The sequence below is a fragment of the Leuciscus leuciscus genome, assembly GCF_965113295.1.
Source record: "Leuciscus leuciscus genome assembly, chromosome: 9".
Classification (NCBI taxonomy): domain Eukaryota; kingdom Metazoa; phylum Chordata; class Actinopteri; order Cypriniformes; family Leuciscidae; genus Leuciscus; species Leuciscus leuciscus.
Genome location: NC_138733.1, coordinates 39,168,340 through 39,191,216, shown reverse-complemented (window position 1 = coordinate 39,191,216; position 22,877 = coordinate 39,168,340). Strand labels below are relative to the sequence as shown.

General features: G+C 41.2%; 1 protein-coding gene across 2 annotated transcripts in view; it reads right to left on the bottom strand.

The window, feature by feature from the left end:
- The window catches only part of LOC309507031 (uncharacterized protein), a 44,921-nt gene extending 23,405 nt beyond the window's left edge, over nt 1-21,516 (bottom strand). The window contains exons 1-17 of one of the 2 annotated variants that reach the window (XM_082181087.1): nt 21,237-21,516; nt 16,855-17,055; nt 15,664-15,788; nt 15,461-15,554; nt 15,264-15,380; nt 13,854-13,994; nt 13,292-13,475; nt 12,295-12,447; nt 11,994-12,209; nt 10,707-10,813; nt 8,431-8,601; nt 7,680-7,747; nt 7,419-7,602; nt 4,140-4,346; nt 3,123-3,267; nt 1,975-2,130; nt 1,722-1,886 (exon numbers count right to left, since the gene is read on the bottom strand). In XM_082181087.1, coding sequence (XP_082037213.1) covers nt 1,722-1,886; nt 1,975-2,130; nt 3,123-3,267; nt 4,140-4,346; nt 7,419-7,602; nt 7,680-7,747; nt 8,431-8,601; nt 10,707-10,813; nt 11,994-12,209; nt 12,295-12,447; nt 13,292-13,475; nt 13,854-13,994; nt 15,264-15,380; nt 15,461-15,554; nt 15,664-15,788; nt 16,855-17,055; nt 21,237-21,335 — 2,533 coding nt within the window. In that variant the 5' untranslated portion in view covers nt 21,336-21,516. The remainder of the gene's footprint in view (nt 1-1,721; nt 1,887-1,974; nt 2,131-3,122; nt 3,268-4,139; nt 4,347-7,418; nt 7,603-7,679; nt 7,748-8,430; nt 8,602-10,706; nt 10,814-11,993; nt 12,210-12,294; nt 12,448-13,291; nt 13,476-13,853; nt 13,995-15,263; nt 15,381-15,460; nt 15,555-15,663; nt 15,789-16,854; nt 17,056-21,236) is intronic. The other variant, XM_082181088.1, reaches the window with a different exon arrangement.
- Nucleotides 21,517-22,877: the final 1,361 nt, after the last annotated feature.

Genomic DNA, 22,877 nt, shown 5'->3' with positions numbered 1-22,877 from the left:
AAAATTATTTTACTCAGATGATTTTCATAGCTCTATTTTACTCATTCTAGAATAATCGGGGTGATTTTGTGGGGGAGTGAATCTGCATAGAAAATTATAAACAAATGACAAGCATCGATAAATACAATGGAAGAAAGACAATGGAATTAAAATAAGCAGTGCTTTATGTTTTTCAGGTCAATCTAACAGTATCCAATGGTTTGATCACCATTGGAGACACAACAGCTGCGAGAGCATTAGGCTGCTGTCCCTTTAAGACACATGTCCGTTTAAGCTCAAAAGAGAGAACTGAATTGGGTGTTCACGTGCTGTCAGTGCGCGTGCGTGTGTGTGTGTGTGTCTGTAGAAAACATCACACGAGTCACAGTCTTCTTGCTTGATGCCTGACCAGACTTAACACACGCGTTCTGAACCGAGGAGCAGCTGGCCCGTGCGGATCACGTACTTGGCATGTGACGATCGCGGATGCGCATATCGATGCTGAAGCGATACATCGAGCAGCCCTACAACCATCTGCAGTGAAACACAGCTCGGTCAAACTAAATACTGAGATTTTCTATAGATCACAATATACATTTGTTAATTAAACTACTTATTTTTATGATTCTGAATGTTTTTCAATAAAACTGTTATGAGGGAGTTGAAGAAATATGATTTCAGTTTAGATCTTGATTTTAGGATTATAATATTTTATGATACAATATAGTATTATATTAGTAGAATATTATTATTATTATTATTATTATTATTATTATACAATATAGTATTATATTATTACGGTATAAGTCATCAACTCACACTTTGTTAAACTTAAACATTACAAGTTTAAAAGCATTTGTTTTAAGTGTCAAACCTGTCCATCATGCACTTCTTTGCCTGTACTGGATTGGATGCCTGGAGCCCTTGGTGGCTATATATTTATTATTAGATATAAATTAGGGCTGTCAAGCGATTCAAGTTTTCAATTTTAATTACATGATGTGGCGATTAAACTACCTATAAAGCCACAGCAGATTAATTAAAGTTTTCATGGGCAAAATAGAGCAAAAACAGACAAACATTGTGTCTAGAATATAACAATATTAACTTCTTATTTATTGAACTGTTGTACAAAATCAATATTACATTTGCACTTGTGCTATTCGGGACAAAAACAGCACTTGTATGATATTGCGCTCGTCACTGTAATGATATAAAGACAAGACAAAAACTCATACGTGCCATTTTTGCCCCAATATCTTGAATTTTAGGGGCATATGACTGCATTTGACAGGCTCCATCCCGCAGTGAGTTGTTGCCCTGCATCATCTTCCTCACCACTCAACTGTGTGATATGTCACATGACCTACACAGGTCTGAGCCGGGTGCGTTAATAAACAATGCGTTTTTGTGTTTTTTTTACTAAAATTAACCAGTAAAAATGTATGATTTATATGCACTGATTGTGATTTGTCAGCCCTGATTTATATGCACTGATTATAAATCAGGGCTGACAAATCATAATCAGTGCATATAAATCAGGGCTGACAAATCATAATCAGTGCATATAAATCAGGGCTGACAAATCATATGCAGTCTATCCAGATGTTATTTAATTATTTTTGAAAAGAATGAGAACTTTGACAGCAAAAGAATTAGTAACTAGTAATAACGTCTAACTACGGGAAGGGGCTTAGAAACGGTCAAATCCACACAACAGATCGACCCCTGTGTACATGTACCTGGCGAGGCCGTGGAGTCCTGCAGGAGCGTGTCTCTCCAGGACATGCGGCTGGTCCTGCCCGTGACCTCTGACCTGTCGCTCGAGCTGTGGTTGCCGGCAGAGGCGAGCGCGGGCAGAGACGCACTGCTGGACTCGCTCACATCAGCAGAAGACGACTGCAGCTCTGCAGGAGCCAATCACAGCACACACACACGTGAGGTCAGACAGGATATGATGCATGACACCTGCCGGAGCGTCAGCTGCTGGCGTACCTGTGTCCAGGCTGATGTTGAGGGGCGAGTCCACTTCCTGAATGGCGCTGAGCTCGTGCTGCTGCATCTGCTGGAGGAACACCAGACGAGCGGGAGCACGAGACACCGGGGGCTTCACTCTCACACGGGCCACTGGGGCCGGCTCACACACAGTGTCTACAACACACACACACAGAACCATTAGTGTGAGTGTGAAAGAGTGAGTGTGAGTGTGAGAGAGTGAGTGTGAGTGTGAGTGTGAGTGTGAGAGAGTGAGTGTGAGTGTGAGTGTGAGAGAGTGAGTGTGAGTGTGAGTGTGAGTGTGAGAGAGTGAGTGTGAGTGTGAGTGTGAGAGAGTGAGTGTGTGAGTGTGAGAGAGTGAGTGTGAGAGAGTGAGTGTGAGTGTGAGAGAGTGAGTGTGAGTGTGAGAGAGTGAGTGTGAGTGTGAGAGAGTGAGTGTGAGTGTGAGAGAGTGAGTGTGAGTGTGAGTGTGAGTGAGTGTGAGTGTGAGAGAGTGAGTGTGAGAGAGTGAGTGTGAGAGAGTGAGTGTGAGTGTGAGAGAGTGAGTGTGAGTGTGAGAGAGTGAGTGTGAGTGTGAGAGAGTGAGTGTGAGTGTGAGTGTGAGAGAGTGAGTGTGAGTGTGAGTGTGAGAGAGTGAGTGTGAGTGTGAGTGTGAGAGAGTGAGTGTGAGTGTGAGAGAGTGAGTGTGAGTGTGAGAGAGTGAGTGTGAGTGTGAGTGTGAGTGTTTTCAGGATATATTCAAACATTCAAATTTCACCATTTAAATGTTTATAGTTCAGCAATGAAACTCTAGAGCATTTTGATATAAGCACTTCATTACATATCGCTAAGAGGTTAAGTAAAAATATAATGAATATGTTCATCAATTAAGGTATTTTTTATAATTTTACCTTTAAAACTATAGAAATGTACTAACAGACAGGGTTCCCTGTGTAATGTACATCATTAGTCGAGAGAGATTTTCTTCCCCAAGTAAAACTGACATGTACTTTGCCTGATATATAACCAAACCAAACGAATGATCAAATCAAGATCGGAATCCAATCAAAAGCTTGTGAATCTGAATCAAATGGCAATAAAGCTCTTTCTGATTCTGAAACTGATTGGTGAAATCTGTGAAGTCAGTGCCCATTGAGGCCTGTGTTTACCGTTAGCGAGGGCCGGTGTGTCTCCGTCCCGCTGGATGGGTGCTGTCGGGGGTCTGGAAGGGCCGTTAGCCTCTTCAATGGCCTTCAGCAACGTGTTATAAGTCATGTGATCCGTCTGAGCGCCACTAGAGCTGGACACTGAAGCCTACCAGAGGGAGCAGAGGTTCACTGTAAGGGTTAATTACACCATGCTCACTTCTGTGTGTCTGGATCTATTATATTACAGTGCAAAGTCACAGTCGATAAATTGAAATTAAGTTTCACTCACCGCCCAATTTTGCTACTAAATTAAGTTACGGGCCATTCAGAACTTCTACTAGCCAAAAAGAAGATTTCATACATTCATTTCTTATTCGAACAAAATCCTGTCATCCAGCATCTCCTCCCTTCCTCTTTCATCCTCATCACCAGAAATGTGTTTTAGTTGGACAGATTAATCAGAACATCAGAACATGTAGGGTGTTGGAAAATAACAATGTCTTTTCTGTTCACCAAATGCATTTTAAAATTCGCTATTGCTTCAATGCAAATGAACAAACGCACTGTTATTTGTTGCGTAGTGACGAGTGTGTTCAAGTAAGCCAGATATGCGCTGTATTTAAAACATCATGATGACTCATGACTTGAGTATTTGCGCTAAATCTGCGCAGATTTGACTTACACACAAACTTCCCCAGCTAAGGGAGTAAACATAAGTAACACGCCAGATTGGCTCGTGATTTGACAGCGTTCCCCGCCACAGCTGATGTTTACCCGCATGTGGGGTTAGAGGGTGTTACTTTCAAACCCTGATCATAAATAAAAAAACACTATCAAGTTTTACAACATAGTGTGTGAATCACCAAACTCTCTTCTTAAAAGCAGTTTTCTTTATTTCAAACTTATTTACTTGTGAACTCTCTTTGTGCTTGGTAAAAACAAACAAGTAAAAGCAGAAGAAATCTTTCCTGCTGTAGTCTCTCTCAGACAGCATCATCAGTGCACTGAGAGACAGCGAGCTCCTCCTGTGAGGTTCACCTGTGTGTCTGCTGTGATCAGCGCCTGCAGGACGTCTCGCTGTCTCCTCACGTGCCGTCTCCTCGCCTCCTCCACCTCGCTCTGGACCAGGCCGACGGGACCGGAGGAAGGATGCAGCCGGCTGCGCAGGAGCTCCAGGACCACAGCGGGAGCAGGAAGAGGAGCAGGGGCATCCAGCGAGGGGTCAGGTGGGCTGAGGAGAGCCTGCTGTGGAAACAGATGCAGTGAAGCGGGCGTGCGATGAGGATGGTGAGACATTAAGCCTTTTCATGTTTCAAGCAAATCTGTCACGCACTTGTCCGAGTAAAAAAAGTAGCTTATCCGGGGGGACATTTTTATAAATTGTGTTGTAAATATAATTTATTCTGAAGCAATATCATCAGTGTTCAGTCAGCTTTGATATTTAAATCTGCATATGTGACCCTGGACTTATGGGTAATTTTTTTCAAATTGAGATTTATACATCATCTGAAAGCTGAATACATAATCTTTCCACTGATGTATGGTTTGTTAGGATAGGACAATATTTGGCCGAGATACAACTATTTGAAAATCTGGAATCTGAGGGTGCAGAAAAATTGAAATATTGAGAAAATCGCCTTTAAAGTTGTCCATTTCTATTGGCGATAGTGCTGCATCCATTCACAAAAATTTATGTTTTTTATATTTAAGGTGGGAAATTTACAGAATATCTTCATGGATCGTGATCTTTACTTAATATCCTAATGATTTTTGGCATAAAAGAAAAATCTATAATTTTGACCCATACAATGTTTTGCTGGCTATTGCCACAAATATACCCGTGCGACATAATGGTGCGTTCACACCGGACGCGAATAGCGCGTCAGGCGCGAGTGATTTCAATGTTAAAGGGATAGTTCACTTTGAAATTAATTTTTGGTATGTTTTAGCTTACGTCAAGGGCATCCAAGATGTAGGTGTCTTTTTTTCCGCAGTAGTTTCAATTTTGATATTTTTAGGTCAAACCGTTCTTATCTGTCAGTCATATAATGCAGGTCTGTGGTCATTATCTCAAAGAGCATGCACAGAGTCCAAATTAAACAATTCCCCATCGTCCAAATTAAACAATTCCCCATCGTAAGTACACATTGATGGCCTAAGACACGAAACGAGCGGTTTGTGTGAGAAAACGAACAGTATTTATATCGTTTTTTACGGTGGCCGAGAGAGCTCAACGCGCTGCAACTGAAGAAAACACATGCAAATAGAAAAACACCTGCAAATTAAGAAAACATCTTCATCAGTTTCACAACACATGTGTGCTCCAAATACTCACAACACAACCAAATACAGAAACGCTCTGCAAAAGTTCACAACACAAACAAATCAGAAACGCGCTGCAAATAGGACAGAACACAACGGAAATGTTTCCGGGGAAGCCAATAAGTGACGGACCCGGCTGGGACGTTTTTTATTGCTCGTGAGCATTACCTATGCCCTAACGTTACTCCCTTAAAAGGGCAGACGGCAGAGCCCTTGAAGTGGGCACTTTGGAGGGAGCGGGGCACTTGTGTGCCATTATGTAGCCGTTTGGAACGGACTTGATGAAGGGAGCAACGAAAGCCAATGTAATTTCCTCATTATTTTCACCTGGGATGTTCCCATGACAACGCAGCGCCGTCTCATATTTGGACCTCTTATATAGCCTACTGTCTATGATTTGGACCCTTCATTCTATAATTTCTTATGAAACTTATTTTAACATACCATGAATGTGTACAATGTAACTGATGTATATATTAATATCTTTCCCTCATGTTCTTTTTCTCTATCTTTTTTTCTTTAATTTATTTTAGTCTTCAGCTTGTTCTTTTCTGATTAGTATTCTTATGACATTAAACATATTATAAATACATTTTGTATATTGTAGGCTATACAAAGTTGTATGTCATAAACGTGTAATCTCTGTATGTTTTGCAACAAAAATAAAATAATAAATAAAATAAAATTAAAGTAGACAGCTGTAAGCACGTCCCAGTCGGGTCCGTCACTTATTGGCTTCCCCGGAAACATTTCCGTTGTGTTCTGTCCTATTTGCAGCGCGTTTCTGATTTGTTTGTGTTGTGAACTTTTGCAGAGCGTTTCTGTATTTGGTTGTGTTGTGAGTATTTGGAGCACACATGTGTTGTGAAACTGATGAAGATGTTTTCTTAATTTGCAGGTGTTTTTCTATTTGCATGTGTTTTCTTCAGTTGCAGCGCGTTGAGCTCTCTCGGCCACCGTAGTTTTTACCTCTTGTACACAGCCATGTCGAAGTGATCTGAGAGCGCGGGCGCATCCTGCTGTGTGACGTGTGCGCAGACTGGTGCATAGATATACACACTAGATGTCGCCGTGGCTACTGCAGTTCATTGGAAACCGTAGCCAAGGCGACATCTATTGTATATATCTATACCCGCCCGCGCTCTCAGATCACTTGGACGCGGCTGTGTTCAAGAGGTAAAAACGATATAAATACTGTTCGTTTTCTCACACAAACCGCTCGTTTCGTGTCTTAGGCCATCAATGTGGACTTACGATGGGGAATTGTTTAATTTGGACAATGGGGAATTGTTTTAATTTGGACTCTGTGCATGCTCTTTGAGATAATGACCACAGACCTGCATTATATGACTGACAGACAAGAACGGTTTGACCTAAAAATATCAAAATTGAAACTACTGTGGAAAAAAAGACACTTACATCTTGGATGCCCTTGCAGTAAGCTAAAACATACCAACATTTAATTTCAAAGTGAACTATCCCTTTAAGTCAATGCAAAGACGCGTTACGCGCGTAAAAAATTCCTGCGGCGCGAATGAGGCGTAGAGCGCGGCGCGGTAGACACGATATGTGAACGGCCCCTTAAAGTGGTATCGGGTGCGGTTGTATCGGGGTAGTTTTACGAGTATGAGTACAGTATCGGACCAACAACCGAGTACTGGTATCGGTACATCCCTACTTTTAAACATAACACTAAATCGTCAGTAAATGGCGTCAGGCGACCGTCTTAATGAGCGAGTCATTGAGTCATTCATTCAAACGATTCGTTCAAACGACTGATTCATTCAAGAATGAGACCGTTGTATATGAATGAGTCATTGAATCTTTGACAACCGATTTGTGAACTATTTTCGCTGTTGAAACAAAAACAATCACTATTGCGTCTAAAATGCAAGCGACTTCATTTGAACTGTTTATTGAACTGTTGCATGCAATCAATGTCACATTTTCAATGGTGATGGTGTTCAACAAGCGTGACCGTAGTCGAGTACTGACCCGTGTCTGCCCAGGGCGAGCTGGAGGTGGACTAGCCGGTTCTCCTCCTGGAAGAGGCGAGCGTGTGCCGTCACTGACGGTCTCTGAGCTCACTGACGGCTGCTGGAGTGACGCTCGTAGCTTCAGAGTGTGTTGATACTCCTGCAGTCGTCGCCGCGCTTCCTCCACGCTCTTCTTGTGAAGCCTGTGGGAAGAGCGCAGGCACAGCGTCACACATCTGCCGCATCACGAGCATCACTGCTGATGTTGAGCCGGTCTGACCTGTTCTGCTGCAGGAGTCTCTGCTGGTACTGATGGAGTCTCTGCGTGTGCGGCTCATCCGCATCAACCTGCACACACACACATGTATACGGTTAGAAGATGGCTGTGTCTCATGTGACCTTGTTATTTGTACACACTATGACTATACAAATCACAACATGTAAATAGGAAAATGTTGGCGTTATTTTGTTACTTATGGGAGCAGTATGCTAGCTGGAGCCGTTTACCTCCAGTCTTTGTGCTAAGCTAGGCTAGCGGTGGGTGCGTCAGACAGTTACAGCACGCACGGAGATGAAGAGGGTATGTATTGACTTATCTAACTCTGGGGGATACGCTGAATAAGCTGAAGTCCCAAAAAGTCGGCGTGTTCCTTTAAAACCATTTTAAAAACCTACTACAGCATAGATAATGCTATGCATATCATCAGATTTGTAACGCAAATAATTTATAAACCAACGCCAACACAGGAGAACACATCAACATGTTTCTAAATATGCAAACTGTTCATCTGCATTTCAAAATAAGTCTAAACCCTCACACTGAGTTTGTATGTTATACATAGTTAAGTGTTATAAAGTTGTGTCCAAATCTGTAATGGAAACGCAGCTAATATAAACATTTTTATGGAAAGTCACAACTGAATTTTCCCATTTCTGGGGAATTTCATTTAAGTTTTTTTGTGCAAGTGCCGAGTTATGGTGTCAGCCGTTTCCGGCCCACACTCGCTGAGGAGGTGTGTGAACAGACGCACCTCTGGAGGCGCTGCGCTCTCCTGGAGCCCAGGACGGCTCTGAGCTTCATCATCCTGCAGTGTGTGGCTCCTCTGAGTCTCTCTCAGGCGCTGCTCCAGCTCACGCCGCTTCTGCTCCAGCTCCTCCAGCACCGCCAGCTGCTCCTGCTGTCGGCTCAACAGCGCCGCCTCCTGGACACACGCAACAACACCTTACAGGTCTACTGACAGACCACTACCAATCGTGGTGAAAATGGCCTCTGAGGACCTCAGTGTTACGCTTATACTGAAGATAGAACTTTTAATAGTTGGCTAGATACTCTGGAGTCTTAATTTAATGCCCATATTATGCCATTTTAAAGATTCTTACCTTTTTTGGACTCATCCTTCTGAGGTTAGAACTAGACAACGGCGGTGGTACGGCAAAAACTTTTTTCTTTTTTTTTTATGTGAATGAATGCCGTTTTTCACGTGAATATTATGACACGCGTGAAACACAAAGCTTTGTATACAAAATAAATAATAGGTTGCCAATTAAATGTTACAGCGCAACCATTGAAACATTTGGATATGTGCACAAAATGGGAAACATGAGCATTTAAGTCATTTGTTGACTTTGTATTCTGATTCTCCACAAATTTAACAATATGCCATTAGTTATTCCACTGAACATGGAATGTTTTCTCTTTCCCAAATCTTCACTCACATATAAGCCATTTTCGAAAGGGGATTATAAACCTTTCTTCCTTTCGTTCACTTTTAACGGCAATATTCGCATCCTTTACTGCAAAATTTTGAAATCCTAATAATCTCACATCCCTCTCGAAGCGCAGTGTGTATATGTATATGAGGACTCATTTATATTTGTGGGAAAATATAATTATAATATAATATTTAACTTTACCATGATTTACTGATGTATATTTCAATGTTTAACAGGCTGTAGTTTGCAGGGCAGATGTCGTTCGCAGGCAGCCAATGAAGGCCATAGGCTGGCATTATGCAAATGCATTACATCGTTTCGTAGGCAAGTCACAGGAAGTAAGTGCCTTAGTGATGACTCATTTGAGCAGTTCAGGATACATTTTTTCTTTTACTACTACTATAACTATTTGTCGTGCACTTTGATCTTTGAAACTTTGCATACCTTTTACATTCACAAACAGCTCTATTACACACTACAAGAAAGGGAATATTTGAAAAACCATAACAGAATGACGACTGAGCTCAGTTCAAGTGTAGAGACCCTCATGAAGCGTGTGTGTTCACAAGCATTCAGGTAATGGTAGTTTCACATCACAGCTCAGCCGCTTGAACGACGCCTTAAGGATTTCCAGAATACATTCAACCCAGAATGATCTTAAGTTATATTTTTCTACATTAGCCCATCATGTATCCAACCATCCAAGAGCACATGCAGCGTTAAGAGCTGGAAAGACCACCATACTTGGTATCTCCGCAGAGACTGGATGTTTTGTTTCAATTGGACTGAATTCATTCCGACTGATGAATCTGAATGTATTGTAGTTTACATGAACGCAGTGATCGTGATGTGATGCATGATCGGGTTGATGTGCGCGGTTATAAGTCAAAAGATTCAAATCGGAATAGATTTTTTGACATGCGCACACTGCACAAATATACAAAGTTTCCCGCTGTTGTCGCTTAATAACTATTCTACTACATTGGTTCTTCATTTGTTTTAAACAGCAGACTTAATATTTATCCAATTCTGGTGATAATTTGGAGACTATGAACATATGAACTGTTGTGCCGTGCTGTTTGTATTTATCACGCAGTAAACATGCCCAAAACCAGTCGTCTGTGGATGAGAGTCTGAAAGAACAAGGACTGGTGGGACGCTGTCCTGCTCCACTTCACAGATGTTGAGTGAAAGGGGAATTATAGAATGACAGGACACTCATTTATATGACTCTTTATTCATCAGGAGAACGGCTCGTTCAGCGCGTCATACGTCGTCCTTTCAGTTCCGGTTCTCAATCAATCAAGTGTTTACATGTTCTCTTGATAAACGAGATTATTAAATGATTTGTAATAGAGCTGACACTTTGAGTTTGTAATGTAATGTTATAGCCCTACTTGTTTTTAATGTTTTTATGAAATATCTGTGGCGACTGCATGATCATATCACCACATGTTTTACCGCCATGCGAGCCACCAATTAAAGCTTGGCGAGCCGCGCAATGAGTAACACTGCTCTATAGTGTACGGGAGCCGCATCATGTGCACCAAACGCCCCATGTAAAGCACACACAGACTGTGATGAGTGAACTCACGTGGGCTGCTCTCCTCTGGCTCTCGGCGGACACTGGCTCCGGCTGGTCCCGCTCCTCGGGCGGCAGCAGCGTTCCTGCCACCACAGCTTCATCGCTCACGTCAGGCCCTGAGCAGCGACACCACAGGACTAATCAGCAGCAGACACAAGCCAGTGTGACACTGAACACTATTAATCAGGGGTGTAGCGATACACGCATTCGTATTGAACCGTTTGGTATGAGGCTTTCGGTTCGGTACGCATTACAAACCGAACGATTCGTTAGGCCATTTTTCCTGCCAGTGTGATCACAACGTTGCCCAACATCAAATGGCAAATGTAATGAAGGTGGAACGAAACTGCGCTACTCATTATTTTGTGCTTCACGGACCGTTTATCAGTTTGGACAATCAATGTCAGAGCAGCGCGAGCCGATCTTGATCAAGCAACACTGTTACGAGATCCAGTGAAGAAAGCATTTGAATTCGCCACAGAAGTAATAACATCACTGCGAGATCTAGTGAGAAGCATTCAAATTTCTCCGTTATTAACCGTAGATCTCGATTAGATCAAACAGCGCTGACGTGGAAACCAGGAGAAACATTGAGCCATGAATGAACTAGTTATAGGCTTGAAGTCCACAGATCAGCAACATTCACCATGGATTTAATGTAGTAACACTTACTGTAACCATGGAAGTGTGGCAGGAATAGTAAAATGGATTGGAGAAATCCATGTGTCCTTTACTTGGGTTACCCATTTCACTGAAATGAGTCCGCTAACAAGCAGAACAATATAATACGCACCGTTTCTGGTTTTTAGTCTATTATCCTATTAGTCGATGAGAAGAGAATTAGTCGACCAAATTTTAATTAGTCGATCGGTTGCAAAAAAAAAAAAAAAAAAAAAAGGAATTGTGGCATCCATGTGGTGATCACTTCAGGCGGGAAAACCACATGTTTGCCTATCATTCATCGCTCTTGTCATTTTAAACATGTCAGAAGTAACCTAACGTTAGCCACTTTACTCAAACGTTAGCCTTGACAGATGTGTGCTATTATTAGGTGCATGTAAGTATTCATGTGGAGTGTGGAAGCAAAATTAGGCAACTACACATTTTTTAAGGCTATGCTGTTGAGTAGGATATTGATTTAACAAATGTTGTTGCCAAGAAAGTTTCATTCAGAATGCTTTAAACCAGTAAGCACTTAAATATTGGTATCATTCCTCTAATATCCAGAATTATTGTATAACGTGAACGTACATCCTTAAAAACATTGTGCAAGAGATGAACAATGCTAAGCTTTACCGTCGTCAGTGTGCGCTGGGCTGGGCGTCTGCTCTTCTAAACTGCCCTCTGGTGCTTTTTCCTGGCTGCTCAAAGATCCCGTTTCAACACTCACGACTTCCACATCAGCGTCTCCCTCGGCCTCGTGTGACGTCAGTGTTGTAGCAGCGGCCCGCTGGCGGTCTCTTTGGCTCCTGATGCGGTCCAGCAGTCTCCTCAGAGCCCGTCTACCAGGATCTGCCAAACAACAAGAGAGAATATCATCATCACCGCCGTCCCGTCAATGCAGATCTGGCACGCTGCTCTCTGATTGGCTGCCCACCGGTTGTTTCAGTCACTGGGGAATCAGGCTCCTCCCCTTCAGGTGCACATTCAGGGTCAAGGGTCACATCCAGCTCCTCGTCATGACTACTAGCAGCAGACAGAGGAGGAAGAGGTTCGGGTATCAGCTGCAGCACCACGTCACCTTTGACCTCTGGAGAAGATCAAATGATGGAAAGCAGTCAATATGCAGAAGAGATCTTAATATGCATTAGTGTACTGAGAAGAAGTGGATAGTTTCTGAATGGAAGTTTGCTGTTTTGTCTGTTGAAGTGTTTTCTCAGGTTGCTGATGCACGAGCAGAATTGTAACCTAATCTTCCTAGCATTAAGGAAATTAAATTTTATTTAAGAATATTTGTTTCAAAAGTTAATGCACTTTAAAAAGTGAATGTCATTTCAATAAAAGATGCGATACTTGATTTGGTTTATATTTGCTTATTGCGCTCGCTTGCCGGCAAGTATTGCCTTAAGAACTCAAATATAATTCGAATTTTGCTAATATTAAAGCAAGAAATTCTAATTTATCTTTTCGGCCATTTTGACAGCCCTAGTAGCATCATCACAGGGGCAGTCATGGCCTAATGGTTACAGAGTTGGACTGGTGATCCAAAGGTTGCTGGTTCGATTCCAGTACCGGCAGGAAATGACTGAGGTTCCCTTGAGCAAGGCACCTAACCCCCAATCGCTCCCCGGGTGCCACACAGGCTGCCCGCTGCTCCGGGTGCGTGTACTCACTACTCTGCTCCTAATGTGTGCGCACTAACTGGATGGGTTAAATGCAGAGGTCAAATTCCAAGTATGGGTTACCATACTTGGATAGATACTTATACTTGGCCATCACGTGTTATTTTCACTTCCAGAGCAACAACACACAGGTTTTGAGTGATGATTGTTCATGTCTGGAGCACAAACACCACTGACTCAGTACAATCCTTTAACTAGAGCTCATCTGCCACTGAAACATCTGTAATTTGGCAGTGAAGTGCCAGTACATACTGCGCTCCTGCGTGTACACGTCCTGAAAGGCGATCTCCAGCTCCCGCTGCTGCTCGTCCCGGAGCTCCTCCTGTCTGTAGAGAGGCTGGAAGATCTGCGGCGGCACACTGTGGACCGCCTGTCTGCGGCGCAGCAGATCAGCCGTCTGCAGTCTCTCCAGCTCGGAGAGCAGCCGCGCACGATCCTGCACACACACACACAGAGAGGTGTAGCACATTTCATACACTATGGCCATTCAAAGTGCTTTAGACACATCTAAGTTCATCTAAGACACATAGATGAACTTCTCATCTGGCAAAACACTCCCAGTTTTATTCTGCAATTTCCAGCTTGGCTGACGGCAGCCATTTTGGATCTAGAAGGCTCACTAAATTTCCCCACATTTTCCCGGCACCCCGGCAAATTTTTTTTCTTTAACCTTTATAGATGACAAATCCAGTGAGAAACAAACCTTCGCTCTCCACAGTCATGGAACTGCTATAGATGACCCAACTAATTACACTGTGTCTGTGGTGTTCTTTCAAGCACACACACACTCAGCCGTGAGGTGTAGCGGCTCTACCTGTGTGTGCTGCTCTCTCCGGAGCGCGTGTGTCCCCCTGAGACGAGCCTTCTCCAGCTGCTCCTGCCTCTCACGAGCTCCCTCTCGCCGCAGATCCTCCACCCGCTGGAGCTCCAGCGCCGCGGCCTGTCGAGCGCTCGGCTGAGCAGAAAACACCACAGCATCCACCAGTCACGCAAGAGTGCACGATATATCCACCACATATCCATATCGGCCGATAAATGCTCATTTTTGATGTTATCGATCCAATAAGAAAATTATGCCGATATATATCAAAGCCAATAGATCAGGGTTCCTCAAACTCGGTCCAGGAGGGCCACTGTCCTGCACAGTTTAGCTCCAACCCTGATCAAACACACCTAGCTGTGAGTTTCTAGTGATCCTGAAGACATTGATTAGCTTGCTCAGGTGTGTTTGATCAGGGTGGGAGCTAAACTCTGCAGGACAGTGGCCCTCCTGGACCGAGTTTGAGGAACCCTGCGATAGATAGATTATTTACTTCAGTTGAAGGAAATTCTATACGACCCCGTCAAATCACAGAGATGCCGATTCACACGGGACTAATATTATCACAGGACCTCGGTGTACACCGAAATATGGTTGGTCATTTGCGGGGGAATTTTTACTTTACAAATTACCGACATGGCCGATTCGCACGGAATTAAGATCATAGACAACCTCTGAAATTATTACAAATGACTAGAGGTCACCAGGTATTAGTTATCACGTGCGAATAGGGCTTATGAACTAACATAGAGCAATATCCTTTGTTAATGTTAGTTGTTAAAATATTTGCGTTCATGTTAGTTCACAGTGCATCAACTGATGTTAACAGATACAATTTTGGATCTTAAAAATGTCTTATAAAATGTTGAGCTTAACATTAACTAAGATTAATAAATGCTGTAGAAGTATTGTTAATTAATTTTTGGTTCATGTTAACTAATGCTACCAAAATGAAACCTTATTATAAAGTGTTACCATTTTTTAATAAAGAAAGTTGGCCATAGGAGTGTCAAATTCATTTTAAAAGTTAAGGAATCTTACACTGGTTCAAACTCGGCTACTGTATTGTATATGTTTGATTTATGTTGAAGTGTTTGAGACATGGCTTCTAATGGTGAGCCTTTTGTTTATGTATACAGGCTCTCAAAGTATAGCAAAATTTGAATTTAGATTTATCTGCCAATATATCGGTTAACGGCTTTCAAATGGAAAGAATTATCAGACAAAATTGTCGTATCGGTGCATCCCTACCCTACCTTTGAATCTATTTGGCTAGAAAACTGTAGCAGTTTGATTGAAAAGATAATCTCTCTATTAGAGAGGGAAAAGTTTCATTTCAGAGCAAATACATACCCACATTATATTCTAATCAAAGATGATATATTTTTGCTTCCATGCATGTACCTGCTGCTCGGTGTGTGTCTCTCTGTCCACAGCGGTGTGAGGCATGTGACTGTGTGTGCCCGAGAAGAGCTCTGCTGCTGCGGACCTGAGTGGCCGTGGCGTGGCCTTCCCGATGCTCTGGGACAGGAAACACATCACAGTAATGACATCATGTGTGCTAACAGCTCTCTAACACCCGAGAGTGACTGGCTCTGTACCTCTACTGGGTTTGGCGGAGGCGGCGGCAGACTGGCCACTCTCACTGCTCGCTGCTTCTCCTCCACCAGAGCTTTCCTCCGAGCCTCAATGAGCCTGTCAATCACATGAACATGACAAAGCTTATGCAAGGAAACAACAGTTTTCCATTTGAAGCCATTAGTGGCACGGATCACGTTTTTAGGGTGTTTCTTTGTGCACGGACCTGCAGCGCTGCTGTTCCTCCTCGTGTCTGCGGGCGCTGAGCTCTCGGAGCGCTTCCCGATGTCTCTCGTCCGCTCGCTCCTGCCTCTCCACACTCTTCTCAGCCAACGCCTCCAGATCAGGCTCCTGCACACAACACATTAAAGGGATCCTTCACCTGCAACTGAAGACTCACGTTCATGCTGCAGATTTATGGGGGAAATAACAAACGGAGTGGATGGATATTTACCACCATAGGGTGATTGTTCACACACTGAGCACACGATACTATCACGATACTTTGGTGCCCAAGTAATGCGATTCAAAATTGCAATGTATAAGATTAGTCGTATTTACAAAGACAATTCATCGCATCTTTCTGAGTTTTATTTCAGAAGCATCATACAGCACTACATTCCCTTGAATAAATTATTCAATAAATAAAATTAAGTCACTTGTCACCACCTAGTGGTGAAACAGTGTAATCGATAAAATGCGTAATTTCAAGCGCTAATGTTTCTATCAAAAGCTGATTTACTCTATTTTGGATCGCTACTGTAGACATCAGTGTTTATATCTGAACTTTAAACTTTTATCTTCCATGATTGCATCACAGAAATAATGATACTATGAGGTTGAAAAGAGTAATTAGTGAAGCTGTTTCATGACGACTCTCTCTGGGTCAGCGCCAATGCAGATTTGAATGTTGCAATATGATTTTGTCAAAGTTTAATAGACAGACGATGTGGAAGAAGATCGTGTGGGTGTTTGAATCGAGATCACAGTCTTTTAAAGATGAATCATGCATCTCTACGGTCTTATCTCTCTCTCAGTATACGAGCAGCGCGAGGGCTTTTCAGGGCTTTCAGTCTCACGTCGCTTCCATGCGTTCACTTGAAAGGGATGTTACGACACTCAACAATCATAGATAACGGCACATTTCATGCTCTGTTGAAACGAGTGGCTAACTTCGGTCAACCTTGTCTATAAGAAAGGACAAAATAAAGCTATTAATTTGAATTAAAGGTATAGTGGAGGATCTTTCTGAATTTTCGATTTATTCCCTGAACCCTAATAATTATGTTCAAAAACAATATAAAGTGAATTTTGCATTATAGGTCCCCTTTAAATACAAGTGTAAGCAGCCTGAAAAAGACAAACTGTACAGTCCCGGCTGAAGTACTCAAGGTGCTTCAGCCGCTCACTCACTCACATTCTCCTGTGCGCTGCGGTGAGCGTGTCCGACGGTCCTCAGGCTGTGCTGGTAGAGTGTGGATAAGGCCTGTAGTTTGAGCGTGTGCTCCTGCTGCCACTCGAGCTGCAGTGAGTCCGAGAGCATCTGGAGCTGCTGCTGTCTGCGCTCCTGCACCTGCCGGCGCACCTGCCGCGCGATGTAGCGCTCCTGCTCGCGCACCTGCCCAACACAAACACCGCGTCAGTAAGAGGCCAGAGGAGGCCAACACACACACATAACCATACTTCCCATAATCTGCAACTCTACACACCGTTACAAAGCAGCTTTACAGGAATCATGATGTCTGTGTTTAGAATATCTTCATGCACTGTAGTCACGTTTAGAGCTAGGACGTAATATAGTTTACATTAGGGATGGGCATTTTTCAAAAATATTGTATTCGAATATTCGGGTTCAAAAAAAGTCTAATATTCGTTTGTTTAAATGTCGTCTTACGAGAAATACGTTATTTTTTACGTTTTTGTCACCATTTCTGAACAAGCTTACGATTAGGCAATATACACAAGCTTACTATACATCTTAAGGTTTTCTTTTAGTTGAAAACAGCACACTGCGCTTGCCTGTGGTCGTTACTGCAGTGATGGACAGCTGCTTCCTCGGTCGACTGGTGTTTGGATCTCATGTGATTTCTCATTGTGGTGGTGATATTATAACTCACTTTCATTAATAATCCATTTTGTAATATTTTCATCTAAGTTATTCCAAACTTTGCGAGGCAGAAGACAACATTATGTGATCAAATACAATAAACACGCTCCACAGCGCCACCCAGTGCATTTAATTATAAATGTGAAAATTAAAATGTAAAAAAATTGAATAGTATTTTATTTTTCAAATAATTAGATCGAATATTAGAAAATGTGAATATTCGTGCACATCCCTAGTTTACATTATGCAACGATAGAGCCGGGTGATAAAACGATAACTATCGCGATCAATTTTCCTCGTTAAAACGATAACAAGAGTTTGATAAAACGTTCAATATAATGTTTATGCGCCAAAAGCGGAACGAAACCGCGCTACTCATTTGACCCGCGCTACACGAACCATTTATCCACTCGTGAGATCCACTCGCTGATCAATGTCGCGCGAGCACAAATCAGCACTGCGAGATCCAGCGAGAACTTCTCAGTGATTTAAACTAGTTTATAGGCGGATGAAACAGCGCTGACAAACAGGAGAAACACAGCGCAATGATACAGTCTGGAGGCTTTGGAATCTACAAATCACCATCATTTAACCACGGATTTACTGTAGAAACACTAAATACACCATGGTATTGTGGCAGAAATGTCGGATATTCATTTAGAATTTTATTATATTATTAATGTATTAAAGGAGTAACAGAATATAAGATACAGTATTTTTTGTGGTTAAGTTATAGAGTTTGTGCATTTATACCAAGTAAGTGTATTTAGGCTACCGTTTTTCATACCAATACCATAGAAACCATAGACATTACATGCATTGAGGTGCTATGTGTGGTTTACACTGTGGTTATGATCTAAATCGATGCTACTATGGAAGACCAATGGTTCATTTTGATAAAACTCAAATCAGAATATGTACATTTTACCATAAAATATAAAAAAATGAGGTTGTTACAATTTGAGTGTTTGTCATGTTCTGACAATATAGAGTCTGTGTGGTTTCTACAAACTTCTCTTAGGAGCAAAAATGTGCCTGGAAAGAAATAAAGATTTGACATTTATCATGATAATTATCGATATCGACTGATATGATTTTTTTTATTTTTTATTATTGTGATCATTTTTGGCCACATCTCTTCGCTATGCAACGAAACAATCCCGCAGCCAAGATTTGCCATTTAGCTTGACGTGAGTGCACTTTATGCATGCGGATACAATTGGACATACTTTTAGGAGTTGTAGGTTGTGTTATTTATTCATTATCTGGTGATAGTGAGGATTATGAAACCTGTAAGGGGTTGTTAATTTATGACAATGTGGTCACTCATCTCTTCATCGCTGAAGACTTCCTAAACTAACACGAGAATTTTATGTAAACCTGCTTTAAAAATATAGCCTATGTATTGTGAAAAGCAATACAAAAATAAAAAATGTACTTGAATTGTAGGGAACGATCCTACTATTGCTATTAGGTGATGATCACCATATAAAAAACAGGGTTAAAGTTTCGATAGTATCGCTCAGCCATAACCAGACTGCCTGAGGAGCTCATTGAAAGCAGGATGGCTTAATGTGCATAAACATAATTCTTTATTATATTTGCTAGGATGTTCAAATTGGGGTCTGGGGAAATGACTAGAGAAAAACTGTGGGGGGAAAAGGCAGGCAGATTTATATACACATACCGTTCAAGAGTTTGGGGTCAGTATGATTTTTTTAGCAGTGTCTTCTGCTCACCAAGGCTGCGTTTATTTGATAAAAGACAAAAAAATATATAATAATAATATTGTGAAATATGTCGATTTAAAATGACTGTTTACTATTTTAATATATTTTAAACTGTAATTTATTCCTGTGATCAAAGCTGAATTTTCAGCATCATTACTCCAGTCTTCAGTGTCATATGATCCTTCAGAAATCATTCTAATATGATGATTTGATGATCAAGAAACATTCATTATTATTATCAGTGTTGAAAACTGAATTTTTTTCAAAATTCTTTGATGAATAGAAAGTTCAAAAGAACAGCATTTATTTAAAATAGAATATTTTCTAACATTATAAATGTCTTTACTGTAACTTTTGATCAGTTTAACTCATCCTTGATGAATAAAAGTATTGATTTATTTTATTTCTTTCCCCCAAAAATAAAATTAAAATTCTTACTGACCCCAAACTTTTGAACGGTCGTGTTTAATGTTACAAAAGCTTTAGATTTCAGATAAATGCAATTCTTTTGAACTTTCTATTCATCATAGCATCATGAAATAAAAATGTAAAAAACTGTTTTCAACATTGATGATAATAATGAATGTTTCTTGAGCATCAAATCATCATATTAGAGTGATTTCTGGAGGATCATGTGACACTGAAGACTGGAGTAATGATGCTGAAAATTCAGCTTTGATCACAGGAATAAATTACACTTTACTGTATATTCCCATAGAAAACAGATGTTTTACACTGGAATAATATTTCACAATATGACTGTTTTTGTTTGTATTTTCAATCGAATAAATGCAGCCTTGGTGAGCAGAAGATACTTATTTTAAAAACATTAAATATCTTAATGACCCCAAACTTTTGAACGGTAGTGTGTGTGAGATATGGGGGAAAGTTAATAAAAACGATTACGTTAATGGAATAGTTCACTTCAAAATTACAACTTTCATAATTTACTGACCCTCCAGTTGTTTCAAACATGTATGAGTTTCTTTCTTCTGCTCAACACAAAATAAGATATTTGGAAGAATGCCAGTATAAACCACCAAACAGTTGAGAATTGTTTTCCTACTATGGAAGTCAACGGGGTCCATGAACTGTCCATTACTACTGACATTCTTCAAAATATCTTCTTTTGTGTTGAGCAGAAGAAAGAAACTCATACATGTTTGAAACAGCTTGAGGGTCAGTGAGTTAAACGATGACAGAATTTCCATTTTTAAGTGAACTATTACTTTAAAATAAGTGCAAATAAGTGATAACGTTACACAGTAGGCATACATTAAGTAGGGGGGGGGGGGCATTAATGGACTAAAATACATTACTAAATTACATTTTACACACATTTATAGTATTTCTTCCACAGTGTGTTCAAGCCAAAGCCAACTGGGACCAATTTACTCGATATTTAAAGCGATAGGACTGGTTGTGTTTATAGTGGACTTCAAATGCCTCTGACCTGCTGCGATAGGACTGGTTGTGTGTGTCAGAGTTGTGTTATAGTTTATATATGTATGTAAATGCCTCTGACCTGCTGCGATAGGACTGGTTGTGTGTGTCAGAGTTGTGTTATAGTTTATATATGTATGTAAATGCCTCTGACCTGCTGCGATAGGACTGGTTGTGTGTGTCAGAGTTGTGTTTATAGTTTATATATGTATGTAAATGCCTCTGACCTGCTGCGATAGGACTGGTTGTGTGTGTCAGAGTTGTGTTTATAGTTTATATATGTATGTAAATGCCTCTGACCTGCTGCGATAGGACTGGTTGTGTGTGTCAGAGTTGTGTTTATAGTTTATATATGTATGTAAATGCCTCTGACCTGCTGCGATAGGACTGGTTGTGTGTGTCAGAGTTGTGTTTATAGTTTATATATGTATGTAAATGCCTCTGACCTGCTGCGATAGGACTGGTTGTGTGTGTCAGAGTTGTGTTTATAGTTTATGTATGTATGTAAATGCCTCTGACCTGTTGCAGGCGCAGTTTCCTCCGGCTCTCCAGCTCCTCGCGCACCAGCTGCGCCTCCTCATTCGGACTGAGTCTCAAAACACTCGCTTTCCTCCTCATTTCTCTCAGATCATCAGCTCCTGTCACACACACACACAGGCTTTCTGACAAATATCATCATAGTTCACTGAAGGAAGGCTTTCACTCGCCGCGGACAACAGGAGCTCAGGCTAACGAGAGACTTTTGTTTGATCGCCTCCATGTCAACACAACCAACGGCCGCTTCTAACCTGCTGCGTCACTTCCGCTATTTAAACCTCCCGCGGGACGGCTTGGAGATGCAGTGCTAATACAGTTTTTATTTCTTTTTTTAATAAACAAACATAACAGAACGATTTTTTTTGTGTGTGTGCTAAAGCTCTGATACATATTCAAACAGATATAAAAACAAAACAAAGACTTGGCAACATAAACTTGACCAGAAACACCAAAAACTCAACAAACAGCAGTTACAACCATAGATATCATATATAAACGCTAGATGTCTCGTGTGCGCTGCTGGCCAATGAAGGTCGACGTCCGCACGTGGCGGCCATCTTACCACAGGGTGCTCGTTTAATGCTGCATGTACTTTTAAATAACCATAACTTGCTACATTTTCAACCGATTTTCAAACGGTTTGGTTTGTTATAAACGTCAGAGATGTAATTATGACACTGCTGCATACATATGAATAATTATAACATACATGTTCAAGCATTCTGAATTATAGCCACGTTAATAACGTTTGTAAGAAACCAAACCGTTTGTAAATCCGTCAAGATTTCAGCGAGATAAGAGGATTTGTGTGCGTGCTGATCACTCACTTTACATTAAGCCTGCCTGTGACAAGATGGCCGAACGGTGATGCTGGAAGTGACTGCAAATAAGACATCTAGCGTTTATATATGATATCTATGGATACAACAAGCTTACACAGGAGACAATGGAAACATTACGGCTACTTAAACACAGAGAGAGGAACAATGACTGTGAGAAAATACAAAATAAAAGACATGAAACTCCAAAAGTGAGCCAAAAAAAGAAGAAGTAACAGCTGGTTGAGTCATCAGCTCATTGGCTATGCAAACGTCCAACAGTCTCATTGGCTGAAATTAATCACGTGCTGTCATTCGAATAAATACGGCAGGAATTATTAATAAAAATGTACATTAATTAATAATACAAATTAATGAACTTTATTATATTGTTTGAGATAAGATAACTTTAGTAAATCAATTCTTATGTAATTATATTACAATATAAGCACTAGGGGCTTTCAAGGTACGTGCCCAAGGTTCCTACTACTCCTTTATGTTGATTGTCCCTTTTGAACATTCTGTTAACTATAAGTAACTTTTCAACTACATGTCAACTTACTCTAACCCTAACCCTACCAGTCTACTAATACTCTTCTAACACTCTAATGAGATTTAAAGTGCAACATTACTTATAGTCAACAGAATGTGTTAAAGGGACCATTCAAATTAAGTGAAACCAAGCATTTTTCCAATAGCCCTCTGGCTTGTCCACATGATCTTTAGCAAACTGCAGAAAGGCAGCAATGTTCTTTTTGGAGATTAGTGACTTTCTCCTCGCAACTCTGCCATGCACAGCATGGTT